The sequence below is a fragment of the Bos indicus genome, chromosome 3, assembly GCF_029378745.1.
Source record: "Bos indicus isolate NIAB-ARS_2022 breed Sahiwal x Tharparkar chromosome 3, NIAB-ARS_B.indTharparkar_mat_pri_1.0, whole genome shotgun sequence".
In the NCBI taxonomy this organism is placed as follows: Eukaryota; Metazoa; Chordata; class Mammalia; order Artiodactyla; family Bovidae; genus Bos; species Bos indicus.
This window is the reverse complement of record NC_091762.1, coordinates 34,637,618-34,658,724: the sequence shown is the minus strand read 5'-3', so window position 1 is coordinate 34,658,724 and position 21,107 is coordinate 34,637,618. Positions and strand designations below refer to the sequence as shown.

At 43.8% G+C, this 21,107-nt stretch overlaps 1 protein-coding gene across 3 annotated transcripts in view; it reads left to right on the top strand.

Annotated features, from left to right (window-relative positions):
- The first annotated feature begins 43 nt into the window (after window positions 1-43).
- The window catches only part of ELAPOR1 (endosome-lysosome associated apoptosis and autophagy regulator 1), a 77,055-nt gene continuing 55,991 nt past the window's right edge, over window positions 44-21,107 (top strand). The window contains exons 1-2 of one of the 3 annotated variants that reach the window (XM_019956939.2): window positions 44-233; window positions 924-1,129. In XM_019956939.2, the coding sequence (XP_019812498.2) occupies window positions 977-1,129 (153 nt within the window). In that variant the 5' untranslated portion in view covers window positions 44-233; window positions 924-976. Of the gene's footprint in view, window positions 234-807; window positions 1,130-21,107 lie in introns of those variants that run through there. The other 2 variants (XM_070785978.1, XM_019956938.2) reach the window with 2 other exon arrangements.

Sequence of the window (21,107 nt, the reverse complement as noted above, 5' to 3'; positions counted from 1 at the left end):
AACACAGAGCGGAAACAGCCGCCGAGTGTGCTCGGGAGCCCTGGATTTGCACTCGTGAGCCGTCGGTGAAAAACACCGGCCTCCCGTCTTACAAATCTTCTGCAAAAGACTTCAGTTTAGGAAAGAATTCGTAAAAGATAGCCAGCCCTGAAATGTCCTTCTCCTTGGAATCTTACGAGAGGATTTCTCAGAGCGATGGCAGAATGGGGATGTCAAAAGACAGAGGAGTCCAGGTGTGTTTAGAAAATTGCCCAGCTAAGGCAAACTCTCCTTGCTTTTAAATTCAGCTTGACTATGTGAGTCCCAGGGCTTCGCACAAGACTGGTTGTAAATTCACAAATGGGTTTGGTGTGGTGGAAGTAAGACCTCCAGAAGCAGCTGTTACAGTAGGTAACACCTACCCGGGCCAGTCTTCCAGGCTATAATCCCTGGAGGAGAGATATCATCGCGGTCATTTTTCTGTTGCTTTTAACAAGATGTTTAATAAGTATATGTAGAACGCCACGTCTGCAAAATTAGTGATGCTCGTAGGCAGCCGATGGCCCGAAATAATGAATTTGTTGGTGATGGCTTGGAGGTTGTTTCCACCGCGTTCTTTTGCACTAGCCTTGTGCGCGCCTGCTGGGCCGGTTGCGGACCCTGGGCTCGTGCATTTCTGCGCCGCGCGCGCTAGCGGCGGCGGCTGCCATGGCGACCGGCAGGTGAGCGGCAGAGGAGCGCGTGGTCCCTGCCCCACCCGCGCGAAGGGAAAGAGGAGGCGGTTGCCAAGGCGACGTGGGTAGGAGGAGGATAAGTGAAAGGAGGGAGGAGGAAGGATGGGCGGCCTTGGTGTAGCCGCAGGGAGGTGACTGAAGCGAGCCCAGCCCCTTACATCCTGCCTCCTGTGAATCTCCCTCCCCTTTTTTTCTGCCTTCTGCCAGCAGTAGCTGCAGCCGCAGCACCTGAGCCGCTGCTGCCGCTCGCTCGGAGCAACACTATGGCTGAGCCTGGCCACAGCCTCCATCCCTCTGCCAGAGGCAGGGGAAGAACTGAGCCGCGCACATTCCGGCTTCTGCGGCTGCTGCTCTGGGTTGGGACCGCCTTCCAGGTGACTCAGGGAGCGGGACTGGAGCTTCACGCCTGCAAAGAGGTACTGTCTTCCCCGACCCGACCCCACTTAGGTCAAAAAAATCTTGGATCCGGCGGAGATCTTGGGGACTTAGACACAGACAGTTTCAGAGGGCACGGAGTTTAGGTTCTTTGGGGATAGGGGGAAGAAGGAAGAGGAACAGACTGGCGTCATGGAGGGGCCACCCCGTTGGAGGACTCACAGAATATATCACCCTCACAGCTTAGACTGCTGAGCTCGGGAAAGGTCCCATCTCCAAGGAACTCAGGAGGGACTCGAGTCCCTGGGCTCGGAACGAGGGAAGAAGACAGGAGTTGTTTCCCAGCTGAAATGAAATTACCTTAAAAGTGGTTGAAAACAAAAGATTATGTACAGAGGGGCAAAATAGAAAGTGGAGAAGGGGAGAAGTGGGGTAAGAAAGGAGTTTGGAAGGCTAGAGGAAAGTAATGGATGGAAGTGGGAATACTTGTGATCGTATCATGGCTTCAAGGAAGGCAGGTAAAGGTGGGAGGTCTGCGAGAGGGACTGGAGGATCCCGTCACCTCTGTCCCCTTGGGTAGTCAACATCTGGCTGCCTTGTGGGCTGCAAAGTCTGGATCCTGTTTATAGCTTGCCTCCCCCAGTATGCTTTCTTCAATGTACCTGACAGTGCATGACCCACCTTTGGTCAGACTGTTGAATTCCTTAATATCTTGCTTCCTGCCAATCTCCGCTTTCCTTCTCTGGACTTATGCTAACATATGTTGCAAGTCTTTTTCAAGTGTTTCTAAAATGTTGCCAACATAATTCAGAGAATAAGTGGTGAATGTCTCCCAACCAAAAATGCCTTTGAACATTCTTTTGGAGGGATACAAAAAGGTATGAAGGGGTAATAAAACTCAGTGGTTTCTATAGTATTGAAATAACAGTAATTTGTTGTGTTTTGAGTAACTTTTTTTAACCATATGGCAGAGGCAGCAACAACATATTTACAAGAACTACATGAAGGGCATGGGGGGAGGCAAAATAAAAATTACTGTTATCTATGTGAAATGTGAAAAACTTCATAATACATTAAGAGTCTAGCCCTGTTTAATTAATTTGAGGTGTCATACTTGGCTAAGGTTTTGAGAGGTTGAAATATTTATAAGTTGTCAGTATTAACTACTGATTAGCAACAACAACCCCATCCCATATGGAAATGTATTATTATGAAGGTATTCTAACAATTTAGCTTCCAGCATAGCTCAGTGGTAAAGAATCTGCCTGCCAAGCAGGAGACACAGGTTCAATCCCTGAGTCAGGGAGATCCCCTGGAGAAGGACATGGCAACCCACTCCAGTATTCTTGCCTGGGAAATCCTATGGACAGAGGAGCCTGATGGGCTACAGTCCATGGGGTTGCAAAGAGCTGGACACAACTTAGTAACTAAACAACAACAACATTCTAACCGTTAGACTATCTACAACACAACACATCATGAAGAAATGAGAGGGTGGGAAAAGAGATTTTTTTGTGTGAATAAATATACTTGACTTTACTCATGAATGTGAATGAGTGACTCCAGTCACTCCAAAATTTACCAATGGAAATTTTGGTAACTTGTGTCAGTCCCAGCAATGTCCTGCCCTGGATCATCCATATTTTCACTCAGCCACTTCATGACCTGTTTGAAAGATGGCTGGGAACAGAATGATTTTGTCAGTGAATGTGGCTTACTGGCCTTGGTGATCTGTGGTCTAACCAATCAAGATAACCAGTTTCACCAAGCAAAGTCACTTGCCTAAGAATCCAACATTGGAGTCCCCTGAGTGGAAGGTAAGAATCTTAGAGTTCAACTACCACTTCTTGTTGAGATCTTTGGAAAATATGAGACATTTAAGAAATTAAACACATTGTATCATCTTGCTTCCTAGGGAGGGAAGAATATGGATATTTGAGAGCTCTAACTTGTGTACAAATTTTGCCTTTAGTCCTTTTAAAATGATTGACATTTGCTTAAGCAAAAGGCCTTGACAAGAGCATAAATTGAGGGCAGTGGAAAGCTATGGAGCTCAACATACTCAACAGGCAGGTTCCAGTTCCTGCCTGTCACTTACTACCCAGTTTTTAGATCTGTAGAACGGGTACTTCAGTAATGCCCAACTCAAAAAAGATTGCTTTGAGGACTGAAAGAGAAAAGACAGTTAAAACACAAATTTGAGTTACCTAACCCCCTTTCCCATTCAGCTTCTTTACCATTAGAGCCACACCCCATTCTGGAGTGAAAGTGGCTTATGAGTCCTGTTCATTGGCCACAGGCGTCAGCAAGTCTTGTTTACACTCTTCTTGAGCAAACAGTGGCTGCTGAACACCCTCGACTCCAAATCCATAAGGAAGAGAATAAACCCATTATTATAATATTCTTTGTTTGACAGTATGAACTGACCCAACAAGTTTTGGGGGCTTCCAATCCTAAATGGTGAAAAACCAATTCAGGGTAAACTAACTCTTCCCTGTTCTTAATCTTCGTATGAATTTATTGTGAGTCAAGTACTTTTACCAGCCAAGGCCAAGTCTAATGACAGCAATGCTGTTCCTGCCTTGTTTCTGAAATTCAAGGCATCCATCTGGACTGAATCAGGGAACAAAGAGGTTGAGGGTAAAGCCTCAACTGAGGAGGTAGGGAGCTGGGAGTTCTAGATTACTACACATGTGCTGGGGCTTGGCATTCCTTTCACAATTTTAAAATAATCAGGGTCACCAGTGGAACTAAACATCCTGGGTGCTGTTTGTCCTCACGAATCATTTTTCAGCCCTGTGCTAGCCTGGGCTCAGTGCTGAGAGCCAAAAGAGCATTTCCTATAGCACAGTGAATCTAAATCAAATGAGAGAGAAGGAGAAAGCTGCCTTTCCCAGATCGGTCTTGTCCTGAGGCCTCAGTGCTAATTGCCCCCAAAGGGATTTCCCATTCTGTGTTGAAGGGCCCAAAGGGCTTCAGAATCTGGAAGACACAGATTGAAATAAACTTCGGTAAATGGATGGTGATGAGTCTGCCACTAAGTGAGGATGCTACTTCAAGCAAGTTAATTAACTTCTGACAGCTTCAGGTTCCTGATCTCTAAAATCAAGATGGTAGCAGGTATCTCACAAGGCTGTTGTGAGGATTAAATAGGACAAACATATAAAATGCCTAATATATACCCTTGACGTGTCTTAGGTACTTGAGAAATATTGATTGGCAGGAAAGTAAGCCCACAAGTAATGACATATAAATGATGACATGGGGTCAACATGTGGTAAGCAATGCAGGAGTGGCAATCTAGAGTTTTACAAGAAAAGAAAAAAAACATATTTGAACAGTTGGCACTTGACCTGTTTCTGGATTAATTAGTAGAATTTCAGCAGGCAGAGATGGAGAGAGAGAGGGAGAGAGTGCTTTCTAGATAGAAGGGTTGGAGGAAAAGATCCTGAGGATTGCAAGTAAACCACGTGGCTGAAAGGTGGAGTAGGTATGGGTACAATAGAAATCAAAGCTGGAAAATGGGAAACTAAGTGAAGAATCGATTTCTAGCAGAGATAGTGGATTAGCTTGAGTATAAAGCAAATAAGGTTGGGGCTTCCGTGGTGGTCCAATGGTTAAGACTTCGCCTTCCACTGCAGGGGTGTGGATTTGATCCCTGATCAGGGAGCTAAGATCCCACTTGCCTTGTGGTTAAAAAGCCAAAACATAAAACAGAAGCACTATTGTAACAAGTTCAATAAAGACTTTTAAAAATGGTCCATAAATCTTAAAAAAAAATAAATAAAATAAAGTAAGTAAGGTTGAGGTAAGCCAAAAAGTGAGAGCAGAGAGATATGAGCAAGGAGACTGTTCAAAAACTCTTGCAAAGGTCAAGGAGGAGCTAACAAAGGAACTGGACTAGGATGGTGGCAGTGGGATAAATAGAAAGACATAGATGTTCATTGTAGTACTATTTACAATAGTCAAGACATGGAAGCATCTGAATGTCCATCAACAGAGGAATGGATAAAGAAGATGTGGTATATATGTACAATGGAATATTACTCACCCATCAAAAAGAATGGACTAATACCATTTTCAGCAACCTGGATGGACCTAGAGATTGTTATGCTGAGTGGAGTAAGTTAGAGATGCAGAAACATCCTATGAGATCCCTTATATGCAGAATCTAAAAAGATATGATACAAGTGAACTTATTTACAAAACAGGAATAGATCCATAGACTTAGAGAACAAACATGGTTGAGGGAGAAGAAGGACTGGGAGAAGGGATAGCTAGGGAATTTGAGATCAACATGTACACACGGCTATATTTAAAATGGATAACCAACAAGGACCTATTGTAAAGCACAGGGAACTCTGCTCAATGTTATGTGGCAGCCTGGATGGGACAGGAGTTAGGGGAAGAATGGATACATGTATATGAATGGCTGAATCCCTTCGTTATCCACATGAAACTCTTATAACATTGTTAATCAGCTATACCCCAATACAAAATAAAAAGTTTAAAATGATAAAAAAAAAGAAAGACATAGATATGAAAAACATGCTGAAGGTAGAGGTTAGAGAATTTGTCAACTGATCAAAGGAGTTGAGTGGGTTGGTGGGAGGATTAGGCAAGATAATGCTTAAAGTGCTTTACAAAATGCATAGCATAGAGTAAGTGCTTAGTAAATGTTGTGCTTCTGAAACCGTTTGGCATTGTTTCAGGGGCTCCAAAGAACTTCCATACCACAATTTATGTGTCAGTGCAGAAAAGAATTCAATGAGAGGCAAAGTAATAGATAAGAAGTGATTTATTAGAATAGGATGCTTGTGAGGCTTACAAGCAGGTAGGCGAGAGATGCCACACCCCAAGAACTTACTGGGCTACAGTTTTATAATCAAAGGAAAAGTGGGGAGGGGGAGAAGAACTTCTTTGCCTTTCTTGAGTAGATGTCATGCTTCCATCATCAGCTCTTCCTCCAGATTGAGCAGGGGAGTTTTCTTGTCCCTCCTGGTCAAGCTAGGTCCACAAGTTACTGTTTTTCATGTGTGCAGAGAGCATGTTCTAGGGATCATTAACTTGGTGAGCTCACTGGGCAGGATGTGGGTCTCCTGCCACCATCGTTTCATTGTTTGCAGCATGTCTCTTGCTTCTGTTGCATGGTTTTGTTACTAAGTCTGCCTGGTTTTGTGGTTAATCTCTTGAGTAATCATTAACTAACAGGGGTCTCCCATATTTTTTCCACTTACAATCCCCTAGTGGGATCAACTATATAATCACCTATTTTATCCCTTTACTCTGTCCCTATGACGTCTTACTGTTTTATGATCTGCTTTTAAAAAACATAATGGGAACATTATTCTAAATCATTAGATGGTCTTGAACGGCATCATTTTAATGAGGAATTAAATGAACTACCTACCTTGGCTAATCCCTATTGTCAACCCTTTCACTTTTACAAGTTAAAGTAATATATGCTCATAACACTAATGCTAATTCACACTTATTGAATGTTCTAAGTGACCAACATTCATTAACTCACTGAGTCTCTATGAGGTAGGTCATATTAACACGCTTCCCCTTCCCCCCTCCCCCACACCATTATTTATCTCCTCTTTCCTGCTCTATTTTTCTCCACAGCACTCTTTACTATCTCACATATATTTTACTTATATACATATGTGTGCATATACATGTGTACATGCCTGCTCAGTCGTGTCTGACTCTTTGCAACCCTGTGGGCTGTAGCCCACCAGGCTCCTTTGTCCATGGAATTCTCCAAGCAAGAAAACTGGAGTGGGTTGCCATTTCCTCCTCCAGTGGATCTTACTGACCCAGGGGTAGAACCTGCATCTCTTGCATCTTCTGCATTGGCAAGAGGATTCTTTACTACTGCGCCACCTGGGAAGCTGTGCATATACATACATATATGTATTTTAATTGTCCATTTCTTTTGACAAGAATGTGAAGTCTATGAGGGCTGATATTCTTGTATGTCTTATTTATTTTAAAATATATTTATTTTACTCTTGGCATTATTTGGTGCTTATTTTTGGTTGTACTCGGGCTTTCTCTAGTTGTGCAGAGTAGAGGTTACTCTTCATCGTGGTACGTGGGCTTCACATTGCAGTGGCTTCTCTTGTGGAGCTCGGCTCTAGGTGCACTGGCTCCAGTAGTTCTGGCACAGGGGCTCCTTAGGTGTGGCACAGGGGCTTTGGTTGCCTGCAGCATGTGGGATCTTCCCAGACCAGGGATCAAACCCGTGACCCCTGCACTGACAGGCGAGTTCTCAACCACTAGACTACTAGGGAAGTTCCTCCTATATATTTTATTCACTTCTATATTTCCAGTGCCTGCCATGTAGTAGATACTCAAAAAGTTTCCTGAATGAATCCCCATTTTATAGATGATGAAACTAAGGCACAGAGAGGGTAGCCTGCCCAAGGTGACTTGGCTGCTGTTATAAAAGAGCAGGAATTCCGGCAGCTGAGCTCTTAATCACCGTTGCTATTCCCTGCCTGTCCTAGCTAACAATTCAAATCGTGCTGTGGGTATAAGCTAAGAAGTCCACCTGCAAATCCCCAAAGGTTCACCTCTGTCAACACTTGCTGAAATATATTCTTCTCGAAATGTTTTTTTGCCTATTCAAGCACATCTGGCTTTTCTTTTGCCCTTTCTGTCCAAATCAGATCAAAATATTTGTCCTATCCTTTATTTTACTGTTTTCATCACTGTAGTTCCACTGTGATTCATTGTGTGTGTGTATCGTGATTTATTGAAACAAACTTGGTGAATGGGTTGATTCCAGCTGCGTCTGTAGCAAGAGTGCTGCTGTGAACATCCTCCTGATGCACACTTGTTTGAGTCTGTTGGCAGATAAATTCTTAAACCTAGAAATCATGGTTCAAAGAGTCCAAGTGTTTAACACTTCGATTGATGTGTGTCAAGTTGGCAGCATGGATTTTCAAAGAGCACGAGGCTCCTCCATCTGCAGTTGATGGAGGAGGAGGGAGGCTTTGGCTGTGAGGAGGGCAGTCAGAGTTCATTCTCACCCGGAAATTACAGAAACCTGGAGGGCCCTACTGGTGAGCCTGTTGGCCTTACCAAGCTGGCAGCTGGTCCTGGGCAGCACAGCTGGGCCTGATGCTAATTCTGCTAAATTTCCTGAAAACAAGTTGATCCAACTCATAGCTTTTTCTCAGTCTGTATTGTACCTCCAGTACGTGATAAAAGTTGTGCCATTTGTCACATTTCTTCTTAAGCTTTCCTTTTATGTCACAGCAGATAAAGCACAGAACAGATAATTATAGTTAGCACTTGACAGCCGCTGAAAGAAAATATATTTTTCATACTTCCTAGGCTTTCCACTGTTCAAATTCCTTTATCACCTATTTTTCTTCTTAAATTTGTCATGTACCATTAAAGGCACTTTTTAAAAGACCCATAGAACTATGCAGCAGGAAAAATAAATAAATTGCATTTCATAGGCCTGATTATCTGATTGTGATTATCTGATTCTTACTGATGATACAAAATAAAATACAAAAAAAAAATTATCAGGCTTTAATATAATAAGCCTACATGCTAACTGGAGCATCTCTCTTCTTACCCCGTGCTGAACAATAAAGGAAAGCTGTTTCTGAATTCAAAAGAAAACTGAAATTGGCTAATTTTCTGCTTGAAATTGATTACTTCACCCTCCAGCTCCAATCATCTGACAATAAGAGTGGCTAGTTAGCCGCTAAGAGAAAAGATAAAGGGAGGATGAGTTGTATCTGTTCATCTGACTTTGTTCAAATTCTTGTAAGGATGCCTCTGGCTCAGGATTGGCGTTGTTTAGTCGCTAAGTCGTGTCCGACTCTTTGTGACCCCATGGACTGTAGCCCACCAGTCTCCTCTGTCCTGGGATTTTCCAGGCAAGCATACTGGAGTAGGTTACCATTTTTTTCTCCAGGGGATCTTCTCAACCCAGGGATCAAACGTCTCCGGCATTGCAGGCAGATTCTTTACCACCAAGCCACCAGGGAAGCCCTTGGCTCAGAATAGCACTTGGGAAAAGTCAGCATGTTAAGCCCTGTGCTACCCACAGACTAGATGCTCTGTACATTTATTTATTTTTAATTGAAGGATAATTGCTTTACAATATTGTATTGGTTTCTGTCATACATCAACAAGTATCATCTATAGGTATACATGTGTCCCCTCCCTCTTGAACCTTACTCCCACCTTCTACCCCATACTCCTTACATTTTCAGTTAATGGATCAACTTATTTCCCTTGTAAAGAAATTTTAAAAGATTGGAGCCAGAGCCTCCATTTACAAATATTAATTCAGCTGTGTAAATCATCTGTAAAAAGAAGGAGCTATGCCCAAACAGAAAATAAATAACAGTTTAGCAGAACATCAGAAGACAACCAAGAACTATGGGAGGAAAAGTCATATTTTAAAAAGAACATATAGGGGTTTAGTCCTGGATTATTTAAAAGACTACTCCTGATTCTTATATTCACCAGCTCATTTTTCCCATGTAGAGACATATTTATGTATGATTATCTCTCTAATACAGAAATTGCTTATACATTCTCATGTTGGTGAGATGAGTAACTGAAGGACAGGGACGTGAATGAGCATGAGCAGATAAAGGTGACACCCTTCAGTTCAGTTCAGTCACTCAGTCATGTCCGACTCTTTGCGACCCCATGAATCGCAGCACGCCAGGCCTCCCTGTCCATCACCAACTCCAGGAGTTCACTCAAACTCACGTCCATCGAGTCAGTGATGCCATCCAGCCATCTCATCCTCTGTCGTCCCCTTTTCCTCCTGCCCCCAATCCCTCCCAGCATCAGGGTCTTTTCCAATGAGTCAACTCTTCTCATGAGGTGGCCAAAGTATTGGAGTTTCAGCTTTAGCATCAGTCCTTCCAGTGAACACCCAGGACTGATTTTTAGAATGGACTGGTTGGATCTCCTTGCAGTCCAAGGGACTCTCAAGAGTCTTCTCCAACACCACAGTTCAAAAGCATCAATTCTTCGGCGCTCAGCTTTCTTCACAGTCCAACTCTCACATCCATACATGACCATTCAATATCACTGTAATCCAAGCCTATGCCCCAACCAGTAATGCTGAAGAAGCTGAAGTTGAATGGTTCTATGAAGACCTACAAGACCTTTTAGAACTAACACCCAAAAAAGATGTCCTTTTCATTATAGGGGACTGGAATGCAAAAGTAGGAAGTCAGGAAACACCTGGAGTAACAGGCAAATTTGGCCTTGGAATACGGAATGAAGCAGGGCAAAGGATAATAGAGTTTTTGCAAGAGAACGCACTGGTCATAGCAAACACCCTCTTCCAACAACACAAGAGAAGACTCTACACATGGACATCACCAGATGGTCAACACCGAAATCAGATTGATTATATTCTTTGCAGCCAAAGATGGAGAAGCTCTATACAGTCAGCAAAAACAAGACTGGGAGCTGACTGTGGCTCAGATCATGAACTCCTTATTGCCAAATTCAGACTGAAATTGAATAAAGTAGGGAAAACCACTAGACCATTCAGGTATGACCTAAATCAATCCCTTATGATTATACAGTGGAAGTGAGAAATAGATTTAAGGGACTAGACCTGATAGACAGAGTGCCTGATGAACTATGGAATGAGGTTCGTGACATCGTACAGGAGACAGGGATCAAGACCATCCCCAAGAAAAAGAAATGCAAAAAAGCAAAATGGCTGTCTGGGGAGGCCTTACAAATAGCTGTGAAAAGAAGGGAAGCGAAAAGCAAGGGAGAAAAGGAAAGATATAAGCATCTGAATGCAGAGTTCCAAAGAATAGCAAGGAGAGATAAGAAAGACTTCCTCAGAGATCAATGCAAAGAAATAGAGGAAAACAACAGAATGGGAAAGACTAGAGATCTCTTCAAGAAAATTAGAGATACCAAGGGAATATTTCATGCAAAGATGGGCTCGATAAAGGACAGAAATGGTATGGACCTAACAGAAGCAGAAGATATTAAGAAGAGGTGGCAAGAATACACAGAAGAACTGTACAAAAAAGATCTTCATGACCCAGATAATCACGATGGTGTGATCACTCACCTAGAGCCAGACATCCTGGAATGTGAAGTCAAGTGGGCCTTAGAAAACATCACTACGAACAAAGCTAGTAGAGGTGATGGAATCCCAGTTGAGCTATTTCAAATTATGGAAGATGATGCTGTGAAAGTGCTGCACTCAGTATGCCAGCAAATTTGGAAAACTCAGCAGTGGCCACAGGACTGGAAAAGGTCAGTTTTCATTCCCATCCCAAAGAAAGGCAATGCCAAAGAATACTCAAACTACCGCGCAATTGCACTCATCTCACACGCTAGTAAAGTAATGCTCAAAATTCTCCAAGCCAGGCTTCAGCAATATGTGAACCGTGAACTTCCAAATATTCAAGCTGGTTTTAGAAAAGGCAGAGGAACCAGAGATCAAATTGCCAACATCCAATGGATCATCAAAAAAACAAGAGAGTTCCAGAAAAATATCTATTTCTGCTTTATTGACTATGCCAAAGCCTTTGACTATGTGGATCACAATAAACTGTGGAAAATTCTGAAAGGGATGGGAATACCAGACCACCTGACCTGCCTCTTGAGAAACCTATATGCAGGTCAGGAAGCAACAGTTAGAACTGGATATGGAACAACAGACCGTTTCCAAATAGGAAAAGGAGTACGTCAAGGCTGTATATTGTCACCCTGCTTATTTAACTTATATGCAGAGTACATCATGAGAAACGTTGGGCTGGAAGAAGCACAAGCTGGAATCAAGATTGCTGGGAGAAATATCAATAACTTCAGATATGCAGATGACACCACCCTTATGGCAGACAGTGAAGAGGAACTAAAAAGCCTCTTGATGAAAGTGAAAGTGGAGGTCGTTGTCATGCTTTCCACACCAAAGACTTATTCTTTTCTCTTATATTTAAAATTTCAATCCACTGAAATCTAAAATAATGTGTTCATCAAATTTATTGGACATAACGGACTAAAAAAGAGACATAGACGTATTATATGATCTGAGGCTCACACTGACCCACAAACAACCTTTAAAGAAACAAGCGATTACAAGTAGATATCTAGTACATGATGGAGGGAGGCCACATAGGAAGGAACAGTGGGCAGAGCCCAGGTGAACTTTTCATGGCTATGGGACTCATTCATCAAAGAAGCTATTCGTATTTAACGTGAAGGATTGTTGTGAAAATGAGAAAAGAAGATTTGAACATTAACTAGCTGTGTTAGTTTGCTAGGGCTGCAGTAACAAAGTACCACATGCTGAATGTTTTATTTTTTTTTAAATATTTATTTGTTTGACTGTTCCAGGTCTTAGTTGCAAGCAGTATCTAGTTCCCTGACCAGGGATCAAACCTGGACCCCCTGCATTGGGAGCATGGAGTCTTAACCAGCTGGGAAGTCTCATGCTGGGTGCTTTAAACCAGGTGAAATTTATTTCCTCACAATTCTGGAGGCTAGAAGTCTGAAATCAGAACAATTCTGGAGGCTAGAAGTCTGAAATCAGAGAGTCAGCTGCGCCATGCTGTCTCAGACGGCTCTAGGGCACAGTTTTGCCTTGCCCTTTCCCAGCTCATGGTGGTTTCCAGAAATCCTTGGTGGGCCATGACTTTGCAGCTGCATCCCACCAGTCTTTGCCTGAATCATCATATGGCCTTCTCCCTGCATGACTTGCTCTGTCTTCACAAGGCCTTCTTATAAGGACATCAGTCATTGAATTTACGGAGAAGGCACTGGCGACACACTCCAGTACTCTTGCCTGGAAAATCCCATGGACGGAGAATCCTGGTAGGCTGCAGTCCATGGGGTCGCTAAGAGTCAGACACAACTGAGCGACTTCACTTTCACTTTTCACTTTCATGCATTGGAAAAGGAAATGGCAACCCACTCCAGTGTTCTTGCCTGGAGAATACCAGGGACGGGGGAGCCTGGTGGGCTGCCGTCTATGGGGTTGCACAGAGTCAGACACGACTGAAGTGACTTAGCGGCAGCAGCAGCAGCATTGAATTTAGGGCCCACCCTAATACAATATGGGCTTCCCTTGTAGCTCAGTCGGTAAAGAATCTGCCTGCAATGCAGAATATCTGGGTTCAATCCCTGCGTCAGGAAGATCCCCTGGAGGAGGGCATGGCAACCCACTCCAGTATTCTTGCCTGGAGAATCCCATGAACAGAGGAGCCTGGCAGGCTACAGTCCATGGGGTCGCAAGAAACAGACACAACTTAGTGACTAAACCACTGCTAATCTAATATGACCTCATCTGAACTATTAATAATTATATCTGCAAAGACTATATTTAAACAAGATAATATTCTGGACTTACCTGGTGGTCCAGTGGTTGAGAATCCACTTGCCAATGCAGAGGACACAGGCTCAGTCCCTGGTCTGGGAAGATTCCACATGCCTCAGAGGAACTAAGCCCATATGCCATAACTACTGAGCCCATGTGACCTAGAGCCCATGCCCCCCAGCAAGAAAGTAGCCCCCACTTGCTGCAACTAGAGAAAGCCCATGTGCAGCAACAAAGACCCATTGTGGCCAAATGAACTTTTTAAAAAAGAGATTTACACACCCTGAGGCTTCAGATAGATACAAATTTTGAAGGGACACCATTCAGCCTGGTACACGGGCACATAGTAAGGATTCCACAGGTGGGAATTCGAGTGCTTATCAAGTGCCAAAGTATACACAGGTTATTTCAATGTGGGCTGGAGTGGTTAAAGAGAACTTCACAAAAGAAGTGAGAGAATCAAGGAGTGCTTTACAGATGTGGTAAAATTAGGTAAGAACTGAAGATGTAGTAGGGTCTATCAGTGGAGAGAACAGCATGTCGGTATTTTCACTCAGTGCCTTACACATTGGGAGTGCTCAAGGTTTTACATTAACCTTGTAAAATCAGGAAGCTCCTTTAATCCAACAAGAATTAAAAACCATAATCTTTTTGGGGGGGGAATGGATAAGTACATAGAGTATCTGTTGTTATCTATTATCAAGCAATAGCCTTATAATAAGTTACCCTAAAGTTCTTTTTTAAAAATGTTATTCATTTATTTATTTACTTTGGCCGTGCTGGGTCTTTGTTGCTACCCAGGCTTTTCTCTGGTTGCAGCAGTCAGGGGCTGCTCTCTAGTCGCAGCGCACAGGATCTCATTGCAGAAGCTTCTCTTGTTGGGGAGCACAGGCTCTAGGGTGCATGGACTTCAGTAGGTGCGGCTCCCGGCGCTACAGTACAGGCTCAATAGTTGTGGTGCGCGGGCTTAGCTGCTCCACAGCATGTGGAATCTTCACAGATCAGGGGTTGAACCCATGTCTCCTGCATTGGCATGCAGATTCTTTACCACCGAGCCACCAGGGAAGCCTCTACCCCCAAATTTCGTGGCTTAAAATAACAAACATTTGTTCTCACAGTTTCTGTGGGTCAGGAATTTTGGAACAGCTTAGCAGGAGATTCTGGCTCAGAGTCTGTCATGAGGTTACCATCAAGATGTCGACCAGGGTTGCAGCCACCTAAGAGCTAGTTTGGAACTTAAAGATAAGCTTACAAGATGAGTCACTCTAGTGCCTATTGGCAGGAGTCAGTTCCTTGCATATGGATCCCTCCATAGGGCTGCTTGAGTGTCCTTATGACATGGCAGCCAGCTTCCTCCAGAGCAGGTAATCGGAGAGAGAACAAGGAAGAAGCCACAACACCCCTTTCGACTTAATATCACAAGTCATATACCATCCCTTTTGCCATCTTCTGTTTATTAGAAGCAAGTCACTGAGTCCAGCCCGTACCCAGGGGAGGAGAATTAAGCTCTGCCTTCCTCTTGAAGGGAGAAACATCAGAGAACATGTGGACATATTTTAAAACTGCCACATCACAGTATATCATGAAATCATTCATTCCATTAGCTGTTCCTAAGTTTAATGTTCCAAAATCTACATGTTATTATTATTAATACAGTAATCATTTTGAGCACTCCCGATGAATCAGGCACTGTGCTTGCAGCTAGGAATGTGGAATGAAGTGGCCAGTGCTTGCCCTCATGGAGTTTACAGTTTAGTGGGAAAGAGAGAATATGTCCGTAAATAGGATGCACATATATAAGAGATAGAACTGAATATAAACAAAGAGCTTTGTGTTTGCACTATCAGAAGGAAATAGAAGAAATCAGAAAAGCCTTTAAGGGAATACTGGTGGCATCTGAAGGCCCATCTCAAAGCTTAGCCCACCCCCCCACCCCCAGTATAGAGTAGATCTTTGGCAGATCACTGGGGAAGAACATCTGAGGCCAGGAGATGGGAGTGTGCAGGGCTTGTATGGGGGAATTTCAGGTTATCTAGGATGGCTTTAGTGGAAAGAAGAGGAAAGGGAATGGGAAGGCAGATTGAGGCCAGTCTTGGAGGCTTTTATAGAATAGATTGTGTTAGGGAAAAAGATTGAACTTGATTCTGAACACACTGGAGAAATCTTTGCAGCAGCATGGTAATATGCTTAGATATATGTTTTGGAAAACAGAAAAAAACTGAACCAGAGAAAAGAGTTGTATGTATGTGTGAACTCATTCATTCAGTGCATTCAGCCTTTCAACAAATTTTATCACAGATTCACTATGTGGCAGGTATTGTTTATATATATATATATGTATATATAGAGACGTCCCTGATGGCTCAGCAGGTAAAGAACTCGCCTGCAATGCAGGAGACATAGGGTCCTTGGGTCGATCTCTGGGTCAGGAAGATCCCCTGGAGAAGGAGATGGCAACCCACTCCAGTATTCTTGCCTGGAGAATGCTATGGACAGAGGAGCCTGGTGGGCTACAGTCCGTGGGGTCACAAGGAATCAGACATGACTGAACACATGGCACAACACAAAGCGTGGATATATGAAATATAAATCATTTATATTATACATATTTATAAATATATGAAATCATCACAGATAAAATTACAGGTGGTACAAAGGAAAGGTATGTGTTGCAATGGCAGCACATATTAGGGGGTTTGACTTGAGCAGAAAGAGAAAGAGAATGAGAATCTTAGCTTTTAAGCCAGAATAATTTCTTTTGGTCTTAAATTGAAATAGCAGGGAACTTGATATTTAATTACTATCTATTAACCATTAGAGAAGTTGGCACAGCTCAGAGTGGAAGAAAAAATTAGTTTGTTTATCAGTAGGTCTAAAAATAAAGAAGTTGGAAGATTTGTCCTATTTCCTCCTGTGACTGCTAAAAAGGCAGGAGGATCATCTGAGGTCTTCCTGAAAATGAGAGAGAATGCCTTAATTTCTTCCACCAAATTTCACTCTTGGACTCGGGCCATTTCTGCTTTGGCAAAGGAAGAGGTGGTGACGTGGACTCTGTTCCCAGTGATGGTGCCCCAGGCTGGCCCAGGGAAGCCTGTGGACATGACTGTGCAACAGAGCCTCTGACTTGTCAGATGCCTGGCCCTGGGTGGGGGCGCCGTGGGAGGGGCCAGAGGAAAGCTCATCTCAATCTTAGTAGTGCGTCAAGGAGCATTTCATTTTCTACCTTGTAGCAGAATCCACCCAAGAAAGTGAACTTAGGCAAAAGGCTTGAAGTTGAGCCTTCTGCTTTAGATCTTGTGCTTTCTTCCAGCCCCCTCCCCGGCCCCCCAGCCCCACCTCCCATTTTCATGGTGGATAGAATTACATTTTCCCAAAGGAGAACAGAGCTGGTGAGGCAGGAGCGCTGTTACCTCCTCTTGCTTTAGCCGCAAAGCCCCCGAACCTTCTCCAAGCACAGCCCAGAGCCAGAACCTTGGTGTGGTCTTTACACAAGCCTTCACCTCACAGGGCCCCGGACCTTTCCCCTCCCATTGCCATCTGGCTGCCACCTTCTTCTGCCATCAAGCCCCTCAAGAAGAAAAATGCCATTCTTTGAGAACAAGGTCATTCTTGCAATGCGTTCCTGAGTCCTGACCCTCTGCCCAGTGAACACCTGGCTTTTATGACCCTCTCCTGTTGGTTTACTGATAAGAAATGGATGTCTGCTCAGCCAGAAACTGCACCTGCTGCTCTTGTCTCTGCTTTCACAACTGTGCGGATGAATTCTACAAAGCTAAGTTGATTCTACCTTCATCATTACTTCATTCAAACTTGGAAGTCCTTTGGCAGCTTTCAAAGCATCTTACCAGCTTTATGCTCGAGAAGATGTCAGGGCTCTTTTCTGGTGGAAGAGCTGAAATGAACTTGAGAGTTCTCCTGGTGTTTTCATCTGAATTTCTCCCAGGGTGTCTCATCATTTCCAGCAGAGGAAAGAAATTAGAAGAAAGAGTTCAGATTTGAATACTTACCTCTGGGCATTCTTCTCTCTCTCCTCCTTCCTTTCTAAAAATAGTGGCATAAAGTAATTTTTCAGCATCAAAAAATAACAATGGTTGGAATGGAAGGCCAGGTTTCTGGAAATCCTAGAACTGCATAGGTGACTCAAAAAAAAAAAGACAAAGTCAATCTCTAAGTCCACATCCACTCTTGACTTCTCTAAGCCACTTTCTGGTTTAGTGCAGAGGCTGCCAAACTGCAATGGGTCACCTGGAGGGCTTGCTAAAACCCAGGTTGCTGGCCCCATCCATGAGGTTGTGATTCCGTGAAAAGGCCTAAGAATTAGCATTTCTAGCAAGTTCCCTTGTGGCTCAGCTGGGAAACAATCTGCCTGCAATGCAGGAGACCTGGGTTTGATCCCTGGGTTGGGAAGATCCCCTGGAGAAGGGAATGTCTACCCACTCCAGTATTCTGGCCTGGAGAATTCCATGGACTATATAGGCCATGGGATTGCAAGGAGTCAGACACAACTGAGTGACTTTCAAAAAAAAAAAAGTTCCCAGGTGCTGCTGGGACTGCCAATCCTACAAACATACTTTAAGAACTATTGGCTTAAGTTTAATGGAAATAACAAGAGCTTCGAAGAAAGGCTGGCTTGGGCTTGAGTCTAAACCTTCAGCTTCCTTACCAGCTGTGTGACTTTGGGGGATGTACGTGAGTATCTTTGCACTGGGCTCTTCATCCTTAAAATGGAAGCAGTAACATCTACCCCACAGAGTTCACTGACTCAACAAATATTTGTTTACGACTGCTGCAGCACCAGATTCTAAGCTGCACAGTAAGGACATGACTTTAGATGGGACAGTCTTTGATGTCAAGGAATTTTGGGTGGTTGTGAAGATTAAAGAGAGAAATTCACAAAGTCTGAGGACCGTGAAAGAAGCATAGTAAGCATTAATTTTATATCCCTTGCAAGGGGCAACATAATTCTGCTTTTACTTTTTTTGGTCTAAAAAGGGAAATTTCTCAAATTTCATAACATGGAACCTAAAGCTGTGAGTTTTTCCTTGTCTAGATGGAAAATCTGAAGTATGGGCACTGTTGTGGGTTGACTGGTGTCCCCCAAAAATCCATATGTACCTTAGAGCACCTCCTGAGTACTCTGAAAGTGAAAAGTGAAAGTATTAGTTGCTCAGTTGTGTCTGAGCTCTTTGCAACCCCTGGACTCTTTGCGGCCCCATGGACTGTAGCCTGCTAGGCTCCTCTGTCCATGGCAAGAATACTGGAGTGGGTTGCCATTTCCTCCTCCAGGGAATCTTTCCAACCCAGGGATTGAACCCAGCTCTCCTTCATTGCAAGCAGATTCTTTACCATCTGAGCCACCAGGGAAGCCTTACCACCTCACAATATGACTTATTTGGAAATAGGGTCTTCGCAGATGTAAAGCTCAGATGAGGTCATTTAGGTTGGGTCCTAATCCAGTATGACTGATGTCCTTATAAAAAGAGGAAATCTGGACTCAGACACACACAGGGAGAATACCATATGAAGACTGGGGTTATGCTGTCATGAACCGAAGAACTCCGATGACTGCTGGCGGGAGAGGCTTAGAACGGGTTCTCCCTCACAGCTTGGAAGGAATCAACCCTGCTGACACCTTGATTTCAGGCTTCTAGCCTCTAGAACTGTGAGAGAATGGATTTCTGTGGTTTGAGCCACACCACTAGGGGCGCCTTGTTACAGTAGCCCGAGCAGACTGACACAGGTCCCGTGAAGGACAAATGGCATCATTCACGGGTGCAGCGAGAAAAGGTGAAGGAGGACGTTTACTTTCATCCCACGCATCTTTACTTGAATTCTTATTTTTTAAAAATGTTTGTTTATGCGCTGCATCGGATCTTAGTTTCAGCATACTGGATCTTCTCTGGCACACAGGATCTTTGTTGTTGTAAACAGGTTTTCTCTAGTTGTGGCGTGTGGGCTTAACCGTCCTGAGGCATGTGGGAATCTTAGTTCCCTGACAAGGGAGTGAACCTGAGTCCCCTGAATTGGAAGTCGGATTATTAACCACTGGACCACCAGAGAAGCCCCTTATTTGAATTTTTAAATACACATGCTAATAATGAAAAGATTTTAAACTAAATTAAATCAAATAATGATTTTAGTATAGATACAATGTCTGCTAAATAATTTGAAGAGTACATACCTCTGCCTCTAGATCTTTCGAATCTCTGTTAACCAACTGCTCTAACCATCTCTCAGGTCAATCAGAGATGTCTCTACCAGCTTGGAGTTTGGATTAGCAGACTTTGCTTCAATTTACAACAATATGACATTTTCCAAAATACCTGTGGAGTGTCTGTTGCAGGCAAAACACAGTTATTTAGGGATTGTCACACAGAAATGTGGAGAAGGAAATGGCAACCCACTCCAGTACTCTTGCCTGGAAAATCCCATGGACAGAGGAGCCTGGTAGGCTACAGTCCATGGAGTCACTAAGAGTCAGACATGACTGAGCGACTTCCCTTTCACTTTTCACTTTCACGCATTGGAGAAGGAAATGGCAACCCACTCCAGTGTTCTTGCCTGGAGAATCCCAGGGACAGTGGAGCCTGGTGGGCTGCTGTCTATGGGGTCGCACAGAGTCGGACACGACTGAAGTGACACAGCAGCAGCAGCAGGGGTGACTTGATTCCAGCTTTATGTGAGAGGGACTGGAGTCTGTGGGTGCAGAAACTTGGTCAACTGCCAGGAGTCTTTTCTAAAACCACCTGCCCAAGGGCTTCTCTTGTGGTCCAGTGCTTAGGACTTCGCCTTCCAATGCAGGGGGTGAAGGCTTGCTCCCTGATTAAGGAGCTAAGACCCCACATGCCTTGTGGCCAAAAAACCAAAATGTAAAACAGAAACAGTATTGTAACAAATTCAATAAAAACTTTAAAAATGGTCCACATTAAAAAAAAAATCTTATATAAAAAAAGCCACCACCTGCCCAAGCACATTTCCAGGCACTCCTGGCCCCGGATCTTGGCTCTGGGCTACAGCCAAGTCTGCTTCAGCAAGAGCCAGGCCTCTGTTTGCCTTTAGGATTCGGTTGACCAGAGCAGAACAGACATTCTAGAGCTGATTCTCCACTCACCCATCTCCAGTTTGCCCAGTGATGGCAGAAGCCTGGGCCAGAGTCTCTGTTGGTGACACTTGGCAATGACTGAGGGTCAGGCTGTTTCAGAGAAGGTCCTGGGGTTCTTATTCAGAATCTTTGCAAACAGTACAACCACAGCTACACCTGTCACCAGCAGTTTTCATTTCACAGGACAAGAGGCACCTGCCCAGGTGCTTCCTCAGCCTCTCTGGTTCTCAGCACTCACAGTGCCCATAGCTGCTAAGACCCTTGGGTGAGACACACCAAACACATCAAACATAATAAGAGAAACTGCTTCTGTCACCCTCCCTCCACCTGCGGGCTGAGACTTCCTGATTTCCTAATTTTACCTCTAAAGAACATTTTCCCATGGCTCAGAGTCATCTGAGGAACACAATGACAGCGTCAGCTCCTGCCCAGGTGGTAAAATGTGGCCTCAGCCTCCCCTGCCAAGTACTCCCTACATCTCCATTCTAAGAATCCTGTAGAAAACCAAAACAACAACAAAAAACCCAATGCCTCTCAAAGGGAGGCGTTAACATGAAAACAAACCAACAAAAAACTG